Genomic DNA, 17,372 nt, shown 5'->3' on the forward strand with positions numbered 1-17,372 from the left:
TCCTTTGGCAAAATCTAAATAGCAAAAACCACCATAAATATAAATAAATGGAATTGAATAAGCAGTATACCTAATAAAGTGATAAATAAATACACATAAATTAAATGCACCTATGCTGGTTTTGCTTGTAAGGTGAAATTGTACGTTTATTTCTGTAATAAATATAATCAGTGTTTCTATACATATTTAAATTCAGTCTCTTTATAAAGGCCTCTTAAACTCTCAGTGAACCACTTCTTAGGCTTTAAACGCCATGACTGTAAACCTCCAGCACTGCTTATCATAAAGTGCAGCCTTGTTCAATCGGTTCATATCAATTTGCCGGGTGGAGAAAAAAGGGCTGCGTTTCCATTCCAGTCGCACATTGTTTTGTCTGCCAATGTTTATTTAGATGTAAATCAGCTAGCAAAAGTGTTACATCCTGAAAGTGTATAGAGGGTGGGCCTCCTGGCCCTCCATGGAGGAAGCTGGCTTGAAGAGATTGGGACCCTCGGAATGTCCGAGATGGAGTGCCATGTTGCAGTTTGGGTGACATCACTGTTTCTCTCTGAGTTTAGCATCAAAGTTAGGGCATCCTGGTTGTTACACTTTTTGAACTGCTCTCAACACCTCCATGCTCTGGGATGTATGTTGCTGTTGCGATTGCCCTTTTTATTTTATTATTGCAGGCAACTGCAATCACTGTATCGGGTAGTATTGCGTCTAAAGATGATGGAAAGGTGCACACCCCGGGGTCCATATGAAACTTGCTGGATTTCCGTGCTGGCTTATCGGTTGACTTTCACCCAGCTTTCATCAAAAGATCTAATTTAGATCAAATTAAAACTTGTACTTTTCCAGTCAAACTCATAGAAGATTGAAAGGGAGGGAAAGAGGAACCAAGGGGCGGAAACTGTTCGTGTGGGAGACTTCTGAGAACTATGATTAGAGGTATGAGAAATATGATTGAAAGAACAGGGTGTGGAGTATACTGTGGACAGAATTGCCGTCACATTAATCACTGTTGCTGTACAGAGAAACTCATGGCCACAGGAGAAATCAAACATTTGGGCCATTGTTTTTGGTGTCTTGTTTTACAATATTTGTTTGATATTAGCAAAAAGGATATTTACGAACATAAGGGAAGAAGAAAATTTCTATTTAAAACCAGATGTCAAAAATGTATGCCACATTATTATATATTTTTGATGGAAACACATATTTGGCTAAAAGTTGCAATATTTTTCATGTATTTACCCCTTTTTATTGTTATTTTAAATTATACTCTTGCATAGCATATCACAATATTAAAACAGTAATTAAAATTCAGATACAGCAGACATTTCTGAATACAAACCTATTAAGAGATCTTGACAACTTTCATTGAATTTCACCAGAAAACACACATTTAAATGAATTAAAATTATAGTCTCATATCTATATAGTTTAAAGTGTCAAACATAATCTTCATTTCAACTATATAACTATCCACAGTGTAATTTTAATGACCTAATCTGTCAGCATGATGTTGGTGAATTGCTGAGTATTCTCAATAACAAAGAACTTTGGTGTTGAAAATAAAACAACATACTGTATATAAACTATGCAAAGTGAAAAATAATTGAGAAAATGCAATGGAGTTTTATGCCTTAAAGCGGGTGACTTTGACTGTAAATGTGCCTGATTGTCTTCCTTTTTGTAATTAGCACATTGATCAATTTCTGCTGTCTGTAAAATCATGTCAAGCCATCAAGAGACTTATTATGTCAATAACAACAGACTAGATGATGTCATTTCTGAGTGTGAAAGCTGTATTCGCAGAAAAAAATTGTTACCCTACATATAGAGGTGACAGTTTTGCACTTTCAGTGCTTGTAAAGAAAAGGTAACTCACAAACATCCCCAGCTCTCAAGACACTGTTGTAAACAGTTTAAACATACAGCTGAACCATTTTAAGTGTCCTTCAGAGTTGCTACCTCATATGTCACTGTTTACTAAGGCTTAACTATTGAAGGAAAAGAATAAGTAAAGATGTCTCAAGGAAGAGGGGATAAGCTTCTTCAGCTGGTTTGTATGAGACGTTAGCAAAAGCATAAGGTCAGATAAGAAACCTGCACCCATCCTGATGCTTACAGCTTACCTTTGGGATTCTTAAAACATCAGTGTCAAATATATTCTTCTGTTTTCTCTAAACTACATTGAAACCATATGTTTAGATGGTTCCTCGTAGATCACAAATGCTTTAAGGGAATCAGATAAGCATAAAGATTTACTTTGCAATCGTGGAGTGAAAGACAGAAAATGAGGATGAAACATGTAAGTTGCAAGACAGAAAGGCTGAGTTTTGAATGGAATGTACTGCAAAGTATAAAAGTAGTATGATTTTTGCATTTTGGTGCATTTTTTCTATATAGTACTGAAACAGCAAAGATTAAGTTTGTCATGCTAGGAATAGGATGTGTGTGAATTAAACCACGTGTGGATGTGAACTAATTCCGCTTTATTGTGCTTATATGAACACACAGACAGACAGTATATTCACTTTAAGGCCACATTTTATCAATGTTAGAAGAGCTAAATCGATTATTTTTCGGATCAGTTGTCATTTTATCTACAATAACACAAGATGATACATTTATCCTAGAAGAAGATGCTGGGTAAAATTAATAATTCACTAGCCCTGAAAGTCTCTGTAAAGATTTACAGAAAGTTACTAAATGTAGGGCTTTTGGCGGTTTATTTACAAAATCGCGCGCTCCCTGAAGTTGGCGCTAAATCTGAGGTTCAGTCAGCACGAGTCAAGCACACCTGCATTCGCGCGTCAGGCGCGCGCGCTGTAAAGCTTGAAAGAGGACGTGCTGAGGCGACAGAGTCCGTCATTTAACCTTAAATCAAATGAGAAAGCGAATGACCTCATCCACCCGCAACTAACGCTGACTGGCGGTTTTCTGCGCCGCAGCCCACAGAGTCATCTCTGTAGAACATTACTACAACGCAAAGACGAACAGCGCTCTTATTCTGTCCTTCCCAGGCTTCCGTAGACGTTTCCCTCATTCTCCAGTAGTCTGCGGCTCTGCCATCTGTGGTGAGAAGTACCCGTGGGCAGCTTTGTCAAAGCCATGGAGCAGATCAATAACATTCAGGTGGTTCCGTGCACCAGCTCGAACTATTTGAGACCGTTTAGGGTGCATTATAACCAGGTGAGTCGCTATAGTTTCATCGCACGTTATCATCTGTCAGTGATGCGGTCACACCTCATCATTTTGCTGTCAGCAGCCCAACCCCCATTCATTCTGTCATTGCTTTTATCGACCAACATTGCGTCTGATGTTTCACCATGACTATAACATCAGGATGACAAACGATGTATTGAAAAGAATATGTTGCTGATATCGTGTTTTGTGATCTTAGCTTAACTAGCAAGATGCTATTTAGCTATAGACAGGAAGGCAGTCACTTTCCCTCGAGCACATGCTTTACATTAAAACCAGCACAGCTGCCATACAAAGGCTTTATTAAAAGCCTGATGCACACAATATTGCACAGCTACTGCTGCAAAGTAATGATATACTATCCTGATATATACATGCTAGTGGACAAGCTAAGTTATTATCTATCTATCTATCTATCTATCTATCTATCTATCTATCTATCTATCTATCTATCTATCTATCTATCTATCTATCTAATAACCAAAAATAGTAATTCTATATGTGATTTTAGTACTTCATCCGCTTAACCCTTTATATGGCTCTTATTGAAATATTGAAAAAACACAAGTATTATTGGGGGTTATTACAAGGCTTTTTAACTTTTATATATATATAATTATTATCATGATAATTTTAAGTTCACTTCAATTTTGTTTATTTTCTATTAAATATTAGCTAAAAGTTTTGGCTTGTGGGACAGTGACAGTCAAATATAGTATTTAGCTGTATTTATGACAGTTCATTTACAAAATATGCTCATGGAACATGATCTCTACATAATCTAATGACGTCTGGCTTAAAAAAAGTCTGAAATTTTTACCCATACAGTGTATTTTTGGCCATACAGTATATGCTGTCTATTTATTTCATAGTCTTGTTCAAATTGTTTAATGCACAGGTAGGTCTAGTGAGTCATTTTTGATCAATGTTTAAAATTCATGCACTAGCCTCTAACATATTTTAGGAACCATAGTAAATTGGTTACAATGACAGTTGCTATGCTGCTTGTTGCTTATACACGGACACTGGAATGCTCAAAAGCCATGTCTATCATTAAACAAGCTGAATGTAAGTTTTTGACTCCTCTTAAGCATAAGTTGGCCAATATTTTAGAAACATGCCGAGGTAACACACTTGTTTATATGAAAAACAATACTAAATGTCATTTATTCTGCATTGTAAAATTGCAGAATGTGCTTTTGGCCTCTATAACTTGCCCTCTGCCAGTTTAACTTTAGCACCGATATTTGACTCATATTTGTTGGTTTTCACTGAGATGCAGTTCTAACATTTATTTTAAAGCTATTTTAAAGTTATATGTTTATTTTTAATTTTAAAATTTAAGGTAAACTATATGGCTTTTTCATTATGGATATACATGTCATATAAAATGGCATTTAAACTCACACTGGTAGCATTAACATTAAATAAAGCAAATTATCAGTACCAGAGGTGATCATTGTCATGGTAGTTTTATGGTGTTTATTTTGGCTACGAAGAATAGACCCAGAAACCCTTTGTAGAATAAAAATATCAGGTCATGGGTATTATGAAAACTCCTTTTAACATTGAAAAAGATTCATTTTATCGCATGAAGTCGTCTGTAGTTACAGTGTAGGCCCAATAGTCAGGCACAGTCACTCCTGACTTCAATCTGGTATCCTGCGTCTGGAGGTGGGACAGGGTAAAAAAGTGTTTTGATTTTGGACTACAATACTTGGTTTAACCATTTGGATCCATTTTACATGCTGCACGTTTAATGACATCCTAATCTTAATCTGTAGTGTTTAATATGGAGGTGGACAACCCTGCCCAGCTATAACATCTTCAATTCTTTTTGCAAGATGCTTCACATCTTTATTATACAGTACTTGTGTAAAATATTCGACTAAGGTGAATTGCTCTGGTTTGCGGTAGATGCGTGACACTGATGTAATGATCACTACATGCCCTGGCAGTGACACAGCTTTGGTTTTATATTTAATTTGATTAAATTAGTTATTAAATCGATAAGGTTAGATTAATAAAGTTAGTTAATGCATTATTTAATAATACCATGAACAAAAATTTACTTTATTACAGTATTTATTGATATTTGTTTTCCCAGTAATGGGTTGCTGCTGGAAGCGCATCCGCTGCATAAAACAAATGCTGAATAAGTTGACGGTTCATTCCGCTGTGGAAAGATAAAAAAAAGGTGCTGAAAAGATAATGAATGAATGAATGATTAATATTTTTTAAAGTTTGGTAACTCACAGAGCACTAACAAAACTATTTTAATAATGCGTTAACAAACCTTGCAATTCATTGGTGTATTTTCTTAAAAATGATGTGATTAATTGTGAGTATATAAATTTGCGAGACATATTTCAGCTCTTGTAGTATTTAATATAGCAGAATGTTGCTAAACATTGAACATTTACCATTTCTCAAGGTTTAGTTCAGCATTGTTTGGAGTGCAGCAGCACTGACCAATCAGATGTTTGCAATCATCCCCAAACTAATTTATGTTTTTTTGAGTCATTTGGTAGACCTTAGAATTGCACATTACGTTTTAAAAGTGTTCTTAGTTTATGTCACAGGAGGTTTTGGTGTTGTTTTTGACTTCCACACTTTTTATAAGGTCTTTGCAAGTTGTAAACTGATAAAAAAAAATTACCATCACTTGTATACAAACGCAGTAAACGCATCAGCCCACACAAAAAAAAATTATTCAAAGATGATTCCTTGGGTTTACTAAATTTTATTAGTTAAGTGGTTGTAAACAATTTGTTTGGGCTGAATTTAAACAAACAAATTAAGTTGAACATTACTAAATTAAATTTATTTGTTTTAATTCATTCATTCATTCATTCATTCATTCATTCATTCATTCATTCATTTTCTTTTCAGCTTAATCACTTTATTAATTCGGGGTCGCCATAGCATAATGAACCACCATCTTTGGACTGTGGGGGAAACCGTAGCACCCGGAGGAAACCCACGCAAATGTGGGGAGAACATGCAAACTCCATACAGAAACGCTAACTGACCCAGCCAAGGCTCGAACCAGTGACCTTCTTGTTCAACACATATAAATTGTTTGCAACAATTTTGCAGACATCGTTTTTTTTCAATGCAGCACACAATGGCATTTTGGATGTTAAAGTTTCTTTGCGGGCGAGGCAGTGGCGCAGTAGGTAGTGCTGTTGCCTCACAGCAGGAAGGTCGCTGGTTCGATCCTTGGCTCAGTTGGCGTTTCTGTGTGGAGTTTGCATGTTCTCCCTGCATTCGCGTGGGTATACTACTGGTGCTCCGGTTTCCCTCACAGTTCAGAGACATGCGGTACTGGTGAATTGGGTAGGCTAAATTGTCCGTAGTGTATGAGTGTGGGTGTGAATGTGTGTGTGGATGTTTCCCAGAGATGGGTTGCGGCTGGAAGGGCATCCGCTGCATAAAAACTTGCTGGATAAGATTAATAAAGGGACTAAGCCGACAAGAAAATGAATGAATGAAAGTTCCTTTGCACATTAAACAACACCCAGCATGGAAACAGCAAATTAAATATGCATCATATCCTCTTGGTGTTAACTCATAGGGTTTCACTATAAGGTTGTTTTGTGCGCACAATAAATAAAAAATAAATAATGTTTTAGGTACTTTAAGTGGCTTATTTTGGCCAATATAATTTGCTGCCTTGATATTTATCTTTTGTTTTGGCATTGCATACCTTTTCTTACCTCTTTACAGCTACAGAGTGGTAGCAAAAGGCCCATGCCAACATATCTTTAGACCTTCTATTCAAATAGCCTTGGGGTATGGCTTAATCTTTTAACGTGTAGGTACTGACTGATTTTTGGCATTCATTCCCATCCTTTTCTGTGGAACAGTGGTGGCAAATATGTCAACACATCCATAGTGTTTTTTTAAGTTGACGTCATTTTTCCTTCTGTTGTACAGGCATGCCTTAATTCCTTTGTTTTGTGTATTTTTTATTTTTTTTTGCGGGCACCTGTAGGTGTTTCCTCTTTGATTGTTCTTCTCAAGCTGTGTGTTGCATTTTTTGTAGTGTAGTAATACTTCCTTCTGCTGTAGTTTGACTAGAAGACCCTCAGTCCACCTCACTTTGTTGCAAGAGGCGTCTTAGTCATCCACATCCTCTGCTCTGTGCGGGCATGGATGGAATGCATAGTGCTTTCTGGCCAGATTCTCATGCGTTTGTCACTAAGTCCCTTAATGCGAGGACAGAGGTTTTCAAGGTCTTTCATGTTTCTTTTTGGGTAGCACACCACTTAAATCTTGTAGCTTAGATTTAAAACGCAACAACTTGTTGGCCAGGCCTGCTCAAAGGCTCACTTGACTTAAAAAAAAAAAAAAAGCAAAGGGTGTTTAGATCGGTTAAATCACGCTAGAGTTCGTTTTCCCTTTTAGTGCGGTTCGTTTGGGCAAGTGTGACTGCAGCAATCCCACCAAAACCTTGAAGAGGTGGTCTCGGTATGCTTTCAAACGAACCCTGGAGTGGTTTGTTTGTGGTGATAACATGATCCGAACTAAAACAGACCCAACCACAAAAAGTACTGTGCCTTTTTGGACTAATCCAGCTGCTGTAGTCCGATGCGCTGTCCCATCTTATGGGTTGTGGAGGAAAATATTTGTTGGTAGTGCTTTACCATTGTTTTTAAACAGAGAGCGAGAGGGAAATATATTACCTGATGGATCGTTGGTAATAATTCCGAAATATGATCATGTCGCAGAAATGAATTCACGCCTCCTAAAGTGACATGCGATGCGCCTTTGCTTTTTGCGAATTAATACATTGTTTTCCAGCTGCAGCGCGCTTCATTCTCTAAATGTAGTGTTTGTCTAAAGTGACCTATAAAAACTATATAGTATACTTTGACTAGGGATACAATCAGCCAGCACAGTCATCCCTCCATAGTAAAAAGCGACTTTTTGTGTCTACCGGTTTGTTTACTTTTGACAGTTCCATTGGCACTTTCTCGCATATTAATTCTGACCAATCGAAAGCAGTTTAGGAAATACGTTTAATAACATCCAATGAGTGATGTGGATTTTGTCACATGACTGCATTTTTATCTTTTTAACTAGTTCCAACTAAAGCAATCAGTTTGTTGTGAAAAATAATACATTGTATCATTTGTTGCCTTTGGTCTGGACCAAATGAACCGAACCACAGATGTGAAAGCACCCTTAAATAATTTTTGTGTGATTTCTATAATGGTTTTACCAAGGAGTACCCTGTATACTGTAAAAATATTAGTTAGATACATAATGTAATAATTGTAATTATGGTGATTAAAGACTTTAGGTTAGGGTTGCACTATTTTTGTAAATTACACAGCATTTAACTGTAATATAAAGTGTATTTTACTGTAGTACAGTTATGCAGTGTGGTGCTGTAAATGTAAATACAGTATGATTGCTGTAATTGATTTACAGTAAGTTACTTGTGAACTGCTGCCAGTAAGATACTATAGATTTAACAGGAAATTATTAACAGTGTGAGTGACCCAAAAGATTCAAATTAGTCAGTTTACTCATCCTAAGTCTCATACTGGAAGACCTGAGTTTGTTTTTCAGTCTATTTGTTATAAAATGCAACAATTCTGCTTTGAAACTGATGCTGTGGTGGGTCATAATAATGCAAGAGATTTGAATAAATTTGCCTTATGTTAGAAATACCGTGTCCATTAGAGAGAATAAAAGAGTTTAGGTCAGTCAGTTCATTGATCTAATTCACGCTAATAATTGCAAAGTGTTGTCAGGACTGCAAGCATATGAAGTCTTGTTCAGGCTAGTATAAAAGAATAATTAGGCCTTAATTGTCCTGCTTTTCCATTATGAACTGATCGTAGGAGGTCTTAAATGCATTAAAAGTGAGTGCTTTAAAGTGCAGGTCAGAAAACAACAGACACTTTTTCAGGTACAACTAAAGATAAGTGCAATCCATGCACCCACACCTCCAACCTTTGCCTCTCTGAAGGAAGTTGAATTTTCAGCACCAGCCGCATCACTGAGTCACAGCGCTTTGCCACCCACACAGCCCTGCTGCCATGTAGCAAAAGACAGTTGCTGCCAATCTATTTTACCACCTATACTTTTAAATATTGCCACCACCTTGCTCACATCTCACCTTGGCACCACCCCTTTTGAAGATTCTCCAATCGAGCTTTGTATTATTCAATTTGTCAATGTGTTGTGTGGTAGGATTGGGTAAAAATAATCCTGTGGGGGATAAGCTTACAGTCTTTACAGTGTCAGACACTAAAATAAATGTTTCAACTGTACATCACATCTGCTAATGGGATTTTGGCGTACTGAAAATCTTCTGGAAAGATGTAATTGTCAGAATGTTGTTAAACATGAAAATAGGGTTGGACGATGTTGACCAATTTGGTGTTGTACGTTGTCTAATGTTGTCGCAATGGACGATGGCATCGTCGTTGTAGGAGGTGGTGAATTAATTCTTTATGAATAATTCATTAATTTATTATAGATTAATTATTTGTAGCCTACCTTTTCAACTACCTCACCCACATGTTTTTTTGTTTTACCCATAATAACCAAATATTAAATAAATAAAAATAAGTTACACACAAATTACCACCTGTCAATCACTTTTTCCGCGGGACACTGGCATGAATGGGAGAGTGGTCCGTGTCGTTATAATGGTGTCGACAAACTTGTTTGGTAAAAAAGGTGCACAACCAACAGGAACCAACCAACAGTATCTGAGTTTTTCGCTAAAGTACAAGTGTGAAAGCGAAAGATTTAAGCAGTGTACTGACGCTCTGAAATGTTACCTGATAGATTCAAAAGACTGAAGAGTCGATAGAGACAAGATTAATTAAATATCACGTTTAACAACTATAGTGAGACGCGATACAGCTGTACATCCTTGATTAACTGTCCGACGTGCACTGCTCTCTGAGGTCAGTTACCGGCATATGCTGCAGCGCATGCCTATGTGTGTGCGTGGTCGTGTAGTGCGTTTTGAGCATATAGAGAGAGATCTTTTCAGTAATGCTAGATGAAATGCCAGTGTGGACGTGGATCATTTCTGTTCTAGAATGCCATTTAAAACTAAGCTATATTAGTGTAAACAGGCTCCGAGTGTGTATTTTTTGCGAGCGGGTTGCTTCTGCGAAGGGGGCGGGGCAGAGGATCGAGATGCCGGCTTAGCATCAATATGTCTAGTAGGAGTGTCAAAATTAATTGTTTCTTCGGTGCACTGCGATGCAGACGCGGACAATTCAGTATCAGTTCAGTAATAATCATAACCGGTTATCATGTGCTGACTTCATTTATCTCATATGCGCTATGTCGCCATAACTTACTATGGCGAGCGAGGCGAGCGCGAGTATGTACAATGCTCCAACTTCTTAAAAACTCAGTAACTGTGCACAACTGTGTGTGTGTGTGTGTTTGCTGGATAGTCTTTCACTGACACTTACAGCAGAAGCCCTTATTTCACTTCGATTGAGAGAATGAAAATAAACTCTATTTTTCTCTCTCTTTCTCTCTCGCTGTCGCCCATTTGATGTGTTGCCGTGATTTTTCCTCTCCTCTCGGCTGTTACAGCGATTCTTCTGGATAGAGGTCTGCATTCTCGCGGCTGTACCACAGGAGCTGCGGGACCCAACCAGATTTCTTGCGGCGCAGGATTAAATTTCCGGATAAAGCATGGTAGCGGTCGGTAACTGGTGTAATTTGAAAGGGGAACTTGTTTGACGCTGTCTATGTTTGTGGGTATGTGTGCTGTGAATGAAAGAGAGCGTAATGCGGTGTGTTTATACAGACAGCTTGTTAAAACCCCCAATTATAAAACTATGTATGAAAAGCATCGTCGATGCATCGAGATATCGAATTGAACTAAATCGATGGCATGATAATCGGAACCGAACCGAACTGTGAAACCTGTGTAGGTTCACAACGCCAATGTCTATGTTGGCATCGTCTATCGACCCAACCCTACATGGAAATCACTGTACTGTTATTAGGGATGCAGACGTTTAATCAATTAATTGTTGATTACACTTTTACTTGAAAACAACTTGTTCAGGGGCAACACGGTGGCTTAATGGTTAGCACTGTCGCCTCACAGCAAGAAGGTTGCTGGTTCAAGTCCCTGCTGGGTCAGGTGGGGTTTCTATGTGGAGTTTGCATGTTCTCCCGGTGTTGGCAAAGAGGTTTCTTCCGGGTACTTCTTTTTCCCCACTGTGCAAAGACATACATACATAGACACCCTATTTTGTAAAAAAAAAAATCAAGGGTTAAAGAGCCGAATCAGTAGCAAGTGAAAGTATATTGTCCCACTTGTCTTCCCTGTTTTAAGCCAGGTAATGGGCCTAGTAGAGGTTGACAAAGGGGTGGATATTTGAATCTTTTCCATACCACTCTCTCATAAAATAACTCATTCTATTATAATCTTACAAATTTTTGGGTGGGAAATCCTGCCCCATCCAGAACAATTACTCCCCATCCCATCCATTTATTTTTTTTAAATTTGATTTTTAAAACTTTGCTCTGAATCTGTAAGTTATAATAGGAAATACAGTATAGATCTCAGCATGCCAATGTCCAACCTTTGTTGCGTAAATAAAATGTTTTTTATTGAACTTAAACAATGAACAGTTTGTAATGTTTTTGTCTGTGTAATGCATCAACTCAAGGACGTGCTTCACAGAGCTAGTGCAACACAGAACTTCATCCTGCCGAACAGTGTTGCAATGAAGACTCATTCAATTAGTAGTAGTAGTTGTTGTTGTAGTAGTAGTAGTAGTAGTAATAATAATACTAAAACTACTACAACTGGTGTCATGGTGGTGCAGTGGGTGGCATGATCACCTGACAGCAAAAAGGTCGCTGGTTCGAGCCTCAGCTTGGTCAGTTGGCATTTCAATGTGTAGTTTGCATGTTTTCCTCGTGTTTGTGTGGGTTTCCTCCGGGTGCTCCGGTTTCCCCCACGGTCCAAAGACATGTGATATAGGTGAATTGGGTCTGTACTCCATAGTATATGTGTGTGAATAAGTGTGTATGTGTGTTTTCCAGTAATGGGTTGCAGCTGGAAGAGCATCTGCTGCGTAAAACATATGCTGGATATGTTGGAGGTTCATTCCATTGTGGTGACCCCAGATTAAAAAAGGGACTAAGCCAAAAAGAAAATTAATAAATAAATGAATGAATGAATGAATGAAAGAATACTACTACTGTAACTACTACTAGTAATACTACTTCTACTACGACTACCACTAATAATAATAATAATATTAAGTAGTAATAGTCATTTTAGCATGCTCTGTTTCCTGTGTCATATACTTTAAGAGGTGATAAACCAACATGATTTTCCAATGGCGATACTGATTTTTTTTAAATAGCTAATTGGCCGATTCTGATGCTATTTTCATTTTATTTTTTTTTACTAGGAAAACAAAAAACTAAAAAGAGCATGTGAATAAAATGTTTATTTCTTGGTCACAGTATCATCTAATGACTCAGAGTCGTTTTATTTTAAAGGCAACAACGAAATTTTATTCATACATCACACAAAGGAGCAACATACATTATCTTGGTTGTTGGTGATTTAAAGTAGATTGTAGTGTAATTTTAGATTAAGAAGATAAAAAACATATGACTTCAGACAAACAGGCACTAAAAAAAAAAAAAAAAAAAAAAAAGGTATACATGAGAGTTAAAAATGCTAATTAATTCTGTTCCGGCATGTTGGTGTGCACAGTATAGGACTGCTGGAGTAAAACTGTTTCCTTGATTATTTATTGCTTTAAGCAAAGCAGCTGCTGTAGTTGTATTTAATATGCATACAGAGCTTATTGTATTTAACATACAAAGATAATCTAAGAAGACAATGACACATAAACAAAAGTATTTAACCTGTATACCTGCAAGATTTTCAAAACAGCCTATCAATTTACTATAATCCACTGTGTTTGATTACAAAAAGAGGATGAGATGTAACATTTGTGTGAAATCTTAACCATTGATGGGTGAAAAGAGGAAAAACAAAAGAAGTTAAAGGAAAAAAAAACTATTTAACAGTTAGTTGAAAATTATGGAAATATGAAAAATAGAATTATTCGCTAAAAAAATAAAAGACGAGTGTTATTAAAACAAAGAAATAAATAATGCAAAACTAACTAAACACACTAAACTATCTAACCAAAGAATAATGTAGAAATCAAACCAAAAGCATAAGCATGGCCAGTATAATCAAAGCAAAACTACAAAAGTGGCAACCACTCATTAACTATCTAACATAGCAGGCTAACTCTAATAAAAGTTATTCAGGTTCTAGTTAATAGATACATTACCAAAACTGACAAATAGCAGATGAGGACATACAAAAGCAAAAACTCTAGACTTACACTACCTGTCAAAAGTTTGGTGTCAGTAGGATTTTTAAACGTTTTAAAATAAGCATCTCCTGCTCACAAAGACTGCATTTATTTAATCAAAAATAGAGTAAAAATTGAACATTGTGAAATGTTATGGCACTATAAAATAACTGTTCAAAAGATTATAATTTAATTTAACCATTTATTCCAGTGATTTTTGAGTCACATAATTCTTCAGAAATTACTCTGATATTTATTATTATTATTATTATTATTATTATTATTATTATTATTATTATTATTATTAGTAGTAGTAGTAGTAGTAGTAGTAGTAGTAGTAGCAGTAGTATTAATGGTAATAGTTATAACAGCAATAATGACTGGAGTAATCATTTCAATTGAAACTACATATCACGACATAACATACACATCATGAAGTGCTTTAAGCGGTTGGTCCTGGCACATCTGAGAGACTCACTGCCATCCACACAGATTGCCTACCGTGGCAACAGGAGCTCAGATGCAGTCTCCATAGCACTGCACTCTGTACTCACACACCTGGACAATAAAAACACTAATGCACGAATGCTGTTTGTTGACTTCAGCTCAGCATTCAACACTGTCATACCCTCCAAGTTAATGATCACACTTATAGACCTGGATATCGACACGTCTCTCTGACACACTTACTGTCTGTACATATACATTTGTAATTATGTTTGTCTATCTGCACAATCTGATTATTAATAGCAACCTGTACATATATTCATTTATTGTAAATCTCTGTTCATAGCTAATCCAACCTGTATGTAATGTTCATAGTACATCCATCTGTAAATATCACCATAGTTTTTCTATAAGTTTACTTTATAAGTTATACCTGTATCCTGCACTTGCTGCTATTGCACTGCTGGTTAGACCTAAACTGCATTTCGTTGCATTGTACTTGTACATGTGTAATGACAATAAAGTTGAATCTAATCTAATCTTAGATAATAAGTAAGGAGTTATTTCAATTTCTAAAAATGTTTAACAATGTAACAATTAGTTTTTATATTTAATAAATGTGCCTTGATAAACAGAATAATTTTTTGAATGAAAACTGACCTCAAACTTTTGACCGGTAGTGTAGGTCAGTGAACAGAGACAGGAAAAAAATACAGGAGAATGGTGTTGATTCTGGCTGTCCTCTTGAGTGACATACAGTATATCCAGGTGTCATAAAGGAGAATGGAGAATGACAGCCTCCTTAGCCAACCTCAGGGCAGGGCAGAGCACTTAACAGAGAGAGCGCGAAAGACAAGAAAAAAAAATGTATATGGAATTAAGCATTCACACATTAAATGAAATTATATTGCATGAAGCACATGTAAAGTACATTACATGTTTACTCAAACTTTAGACTTTAACAAATAAACCCTACTGTAAAAAATGGCCACGATTTCAACGGTAAAAAACTGTAAAAATGCTACAGTACAAATCCGTTACCTGGTTAACGGTATGTTTCCTTAATATATATGGCGAATAACCGTAAATTGACTTTCCCAGAATTCCCTGCATGGGATACTATTGTTAAGTAGCTGTGTGAATGACACTGAGCACCTTCTATATGCTGATACTCTTTTCTGCTTGTGGGAAAAGTTTATTGTGATGACCATTGGCTCATTATGTAACTTCCTCATCACCTGCATGTGGGTGGTGTCTAACTGTGTAACAAAAGATATGTAGATGATGATCATTCAAAATACAGACATAGTACCTCGATAAATTATTAAAATATGGTAATTTACTGTGAAAATGAAAAATGACTTTTACGGTTTGTACCGTGTTTTTAATGGTAAAGTACTGGCAACCACAGCTGCCGGTTTTTTACCAAAAATTTTATGGATTTATTTATGATCGCCTAAATTTGAGCTATAAAGAAACATATTAATATAACATAAAGAGCATTTAATGTTGCAAATACTAGAAAATCATGTTTGAAACACAGGTTAACTAGTTAAAGTTTGTTCAAACTTCTGCAGAATATTTTGTTTTCCTGTGAGTGTTTGGCAATTCCTTTGGAAGTGCTGCTGTTACCTGTATGCCTGTCAGGATCGGGATGTCTCTCTTTCCGGATGCATTTGTTTTCCTCCTTTAGCTTCTCTGACCTCTGTTATCATTTCTTTTTATAGACTTTGTAGTATTAAGTTGTTGCTGTGCAATTTGTCTGCAAATCCAGACATCAGTCAAACTGAAAAAAAAAAAAAATGTGGACACAAATATTGTCCAGTTTCATGGATGTTAAACATTATTATTATCAAAATGCTTTATGCACAGCTAGTGGTTTTCAGCCTAGAATAAACTTCAGGTGAAAGCTTAATGTGAGTATTTTCAATTTCACAAGGTTATTTTTACAGCATTAATGTTGTAATGTCATTAAAATACATTCAGTTACATGGATTTAAGCATTCGTTTATTGGTTCAAGTGTAAAACCAGATGAAAGACCCTTGTAATCACTAGCACTGATAGTAGCAACAGGCTAGAGCAGAAATTCCATTGAAAATACTGGGGTAAAATAAACTTTTACTAGTTTAATAGTCATATTTTAAAGACATGGTGGGGGAAATGGATATCAATGCAGTGCTTGTCTGAGCTGAGACCCATTTCATATCGTATATCTAACAGGAAGTGAAGATCGCTAATTTTTAAAGAAATTGGATCTTAAACGTGAACATTTTGGAATTATTTATCATTATTATTTTCCTTTATTTAGCCATGAGATCATTGAGACAGTACTATCTCTTCCTCCAGTGAGACCTGGTCAAGATGGCAGGCAGCACATAAAGTTTCACAAATCACAAAAAAAAAAAAAAAACAGTACCACAAAATTACAAAATCACCATTCATGAAAAGGTCAGATCATAAAAAACTTTTACTAGTATCCTTTAAGACCTTGTACAGAAGATGTTTAAAAGTACTCAGAGTCGGAAGTGTGTCAAGATTGAGCTGTTTTTGCAGGTCATTCCAAGGCCTAGGAGCATAAAAGGAAAAGGCACATTTGCCAGGTTCTGACAATACTCTTGGGACTGTTAAACGAATACAGGAGCCAGATCTAGTGTGTTGGTTGTTTATGGCCCCGTTTACACTAGTGCGTTTTAGTTTGAAAACGCATAAGTTTTGCTACGGTTACGCCATCCGTCCACACTACGCCGGAGTTCTCGAGCGCCGAAAACGGAGCTTTTTGAAAACGCTGGAGAGGCCGTTTTCATTCTAAAACGCTGCTGCTCCGTCTCAGTGTGGATGGGGAAAGACGGAGACATCTGAAAACGGAGGCGGGGCTGCAAACGTTCGCCTATCTGATTGGGGCTTTTCCTCAATATTAAGTAGCCCACACACAGTTCAGTCTCGCATCCTCTTCTTGTAAGTTCAGACTTCGCAAGTTTGATCAAGGCTGCAGTCTCCCCCTTCTCAGTTTGATATGGAAAACATACCGAGGACACGGGTAAATCTTCAAAGGGAACAGTGTACTTTATAACTTGATTCACATCACCTTGGCCACGTTGTTTCACTTTCTCAACAATAAAATGTAAACATGATTTAAGGAACTGCCTATTTTCATTTTAATATTAGCAACTTAACAGACAGCAGAAATGTTGAGGCGTCGTGCTGCGTATATGAGCGTCATCTTCACTGTGTGGATATTTATAACAAAACGGAGCCGATAACAACTGCCTCCTTTCAATTTCAGTGAAAATACGAAACGCACCCTCTCTTTTGCTGAATATCAGTTTTAATAATCGATAATTATAAAAGTATAACATACAATAAGTTTATACATTGTAGGA

General features: G+C 36.6%; 1 protein-coding gene across 1 annotated transcript in view; it reads left to right on the forward strand.

The window, feature by feature from the left end:
- Window positions 1-3,099: 3,099 nt before the first annotated feature.
- The window catches only part of nudt14 (nudix (nucleoside diphosphate linked moiety X)-type motif 14), a 72,590-nt gene continuing 58,317 nt past the window's right edge, over window positions 3,100-17,372 (forward strand). The window contains exon 1 of the mRNA NM_001044888.1: window positions 3,100-3,180. Coding sequence (NP_001038353.1) covers window positions 3,100-3,180 — 81 coding nt within the window. The remainder of the gene's footprint in view (window positions 3,181-17,372) is intronic.

Source organism: Danio rerio, chromosome 20 (genome assembly GCF_049306965.1).
Source record: "Danio rerio strain Tuebingen ecotype United States chromosome 20, GRCz12tu, whole genome shotgun sequence".
NCBI classification, from domain to species: domain Eukaryota; kingdom Metazoa; phylum Chordata; class Actinopteri; order Cypriniformes; family Danionidae; genus Danio; species Danio rerio.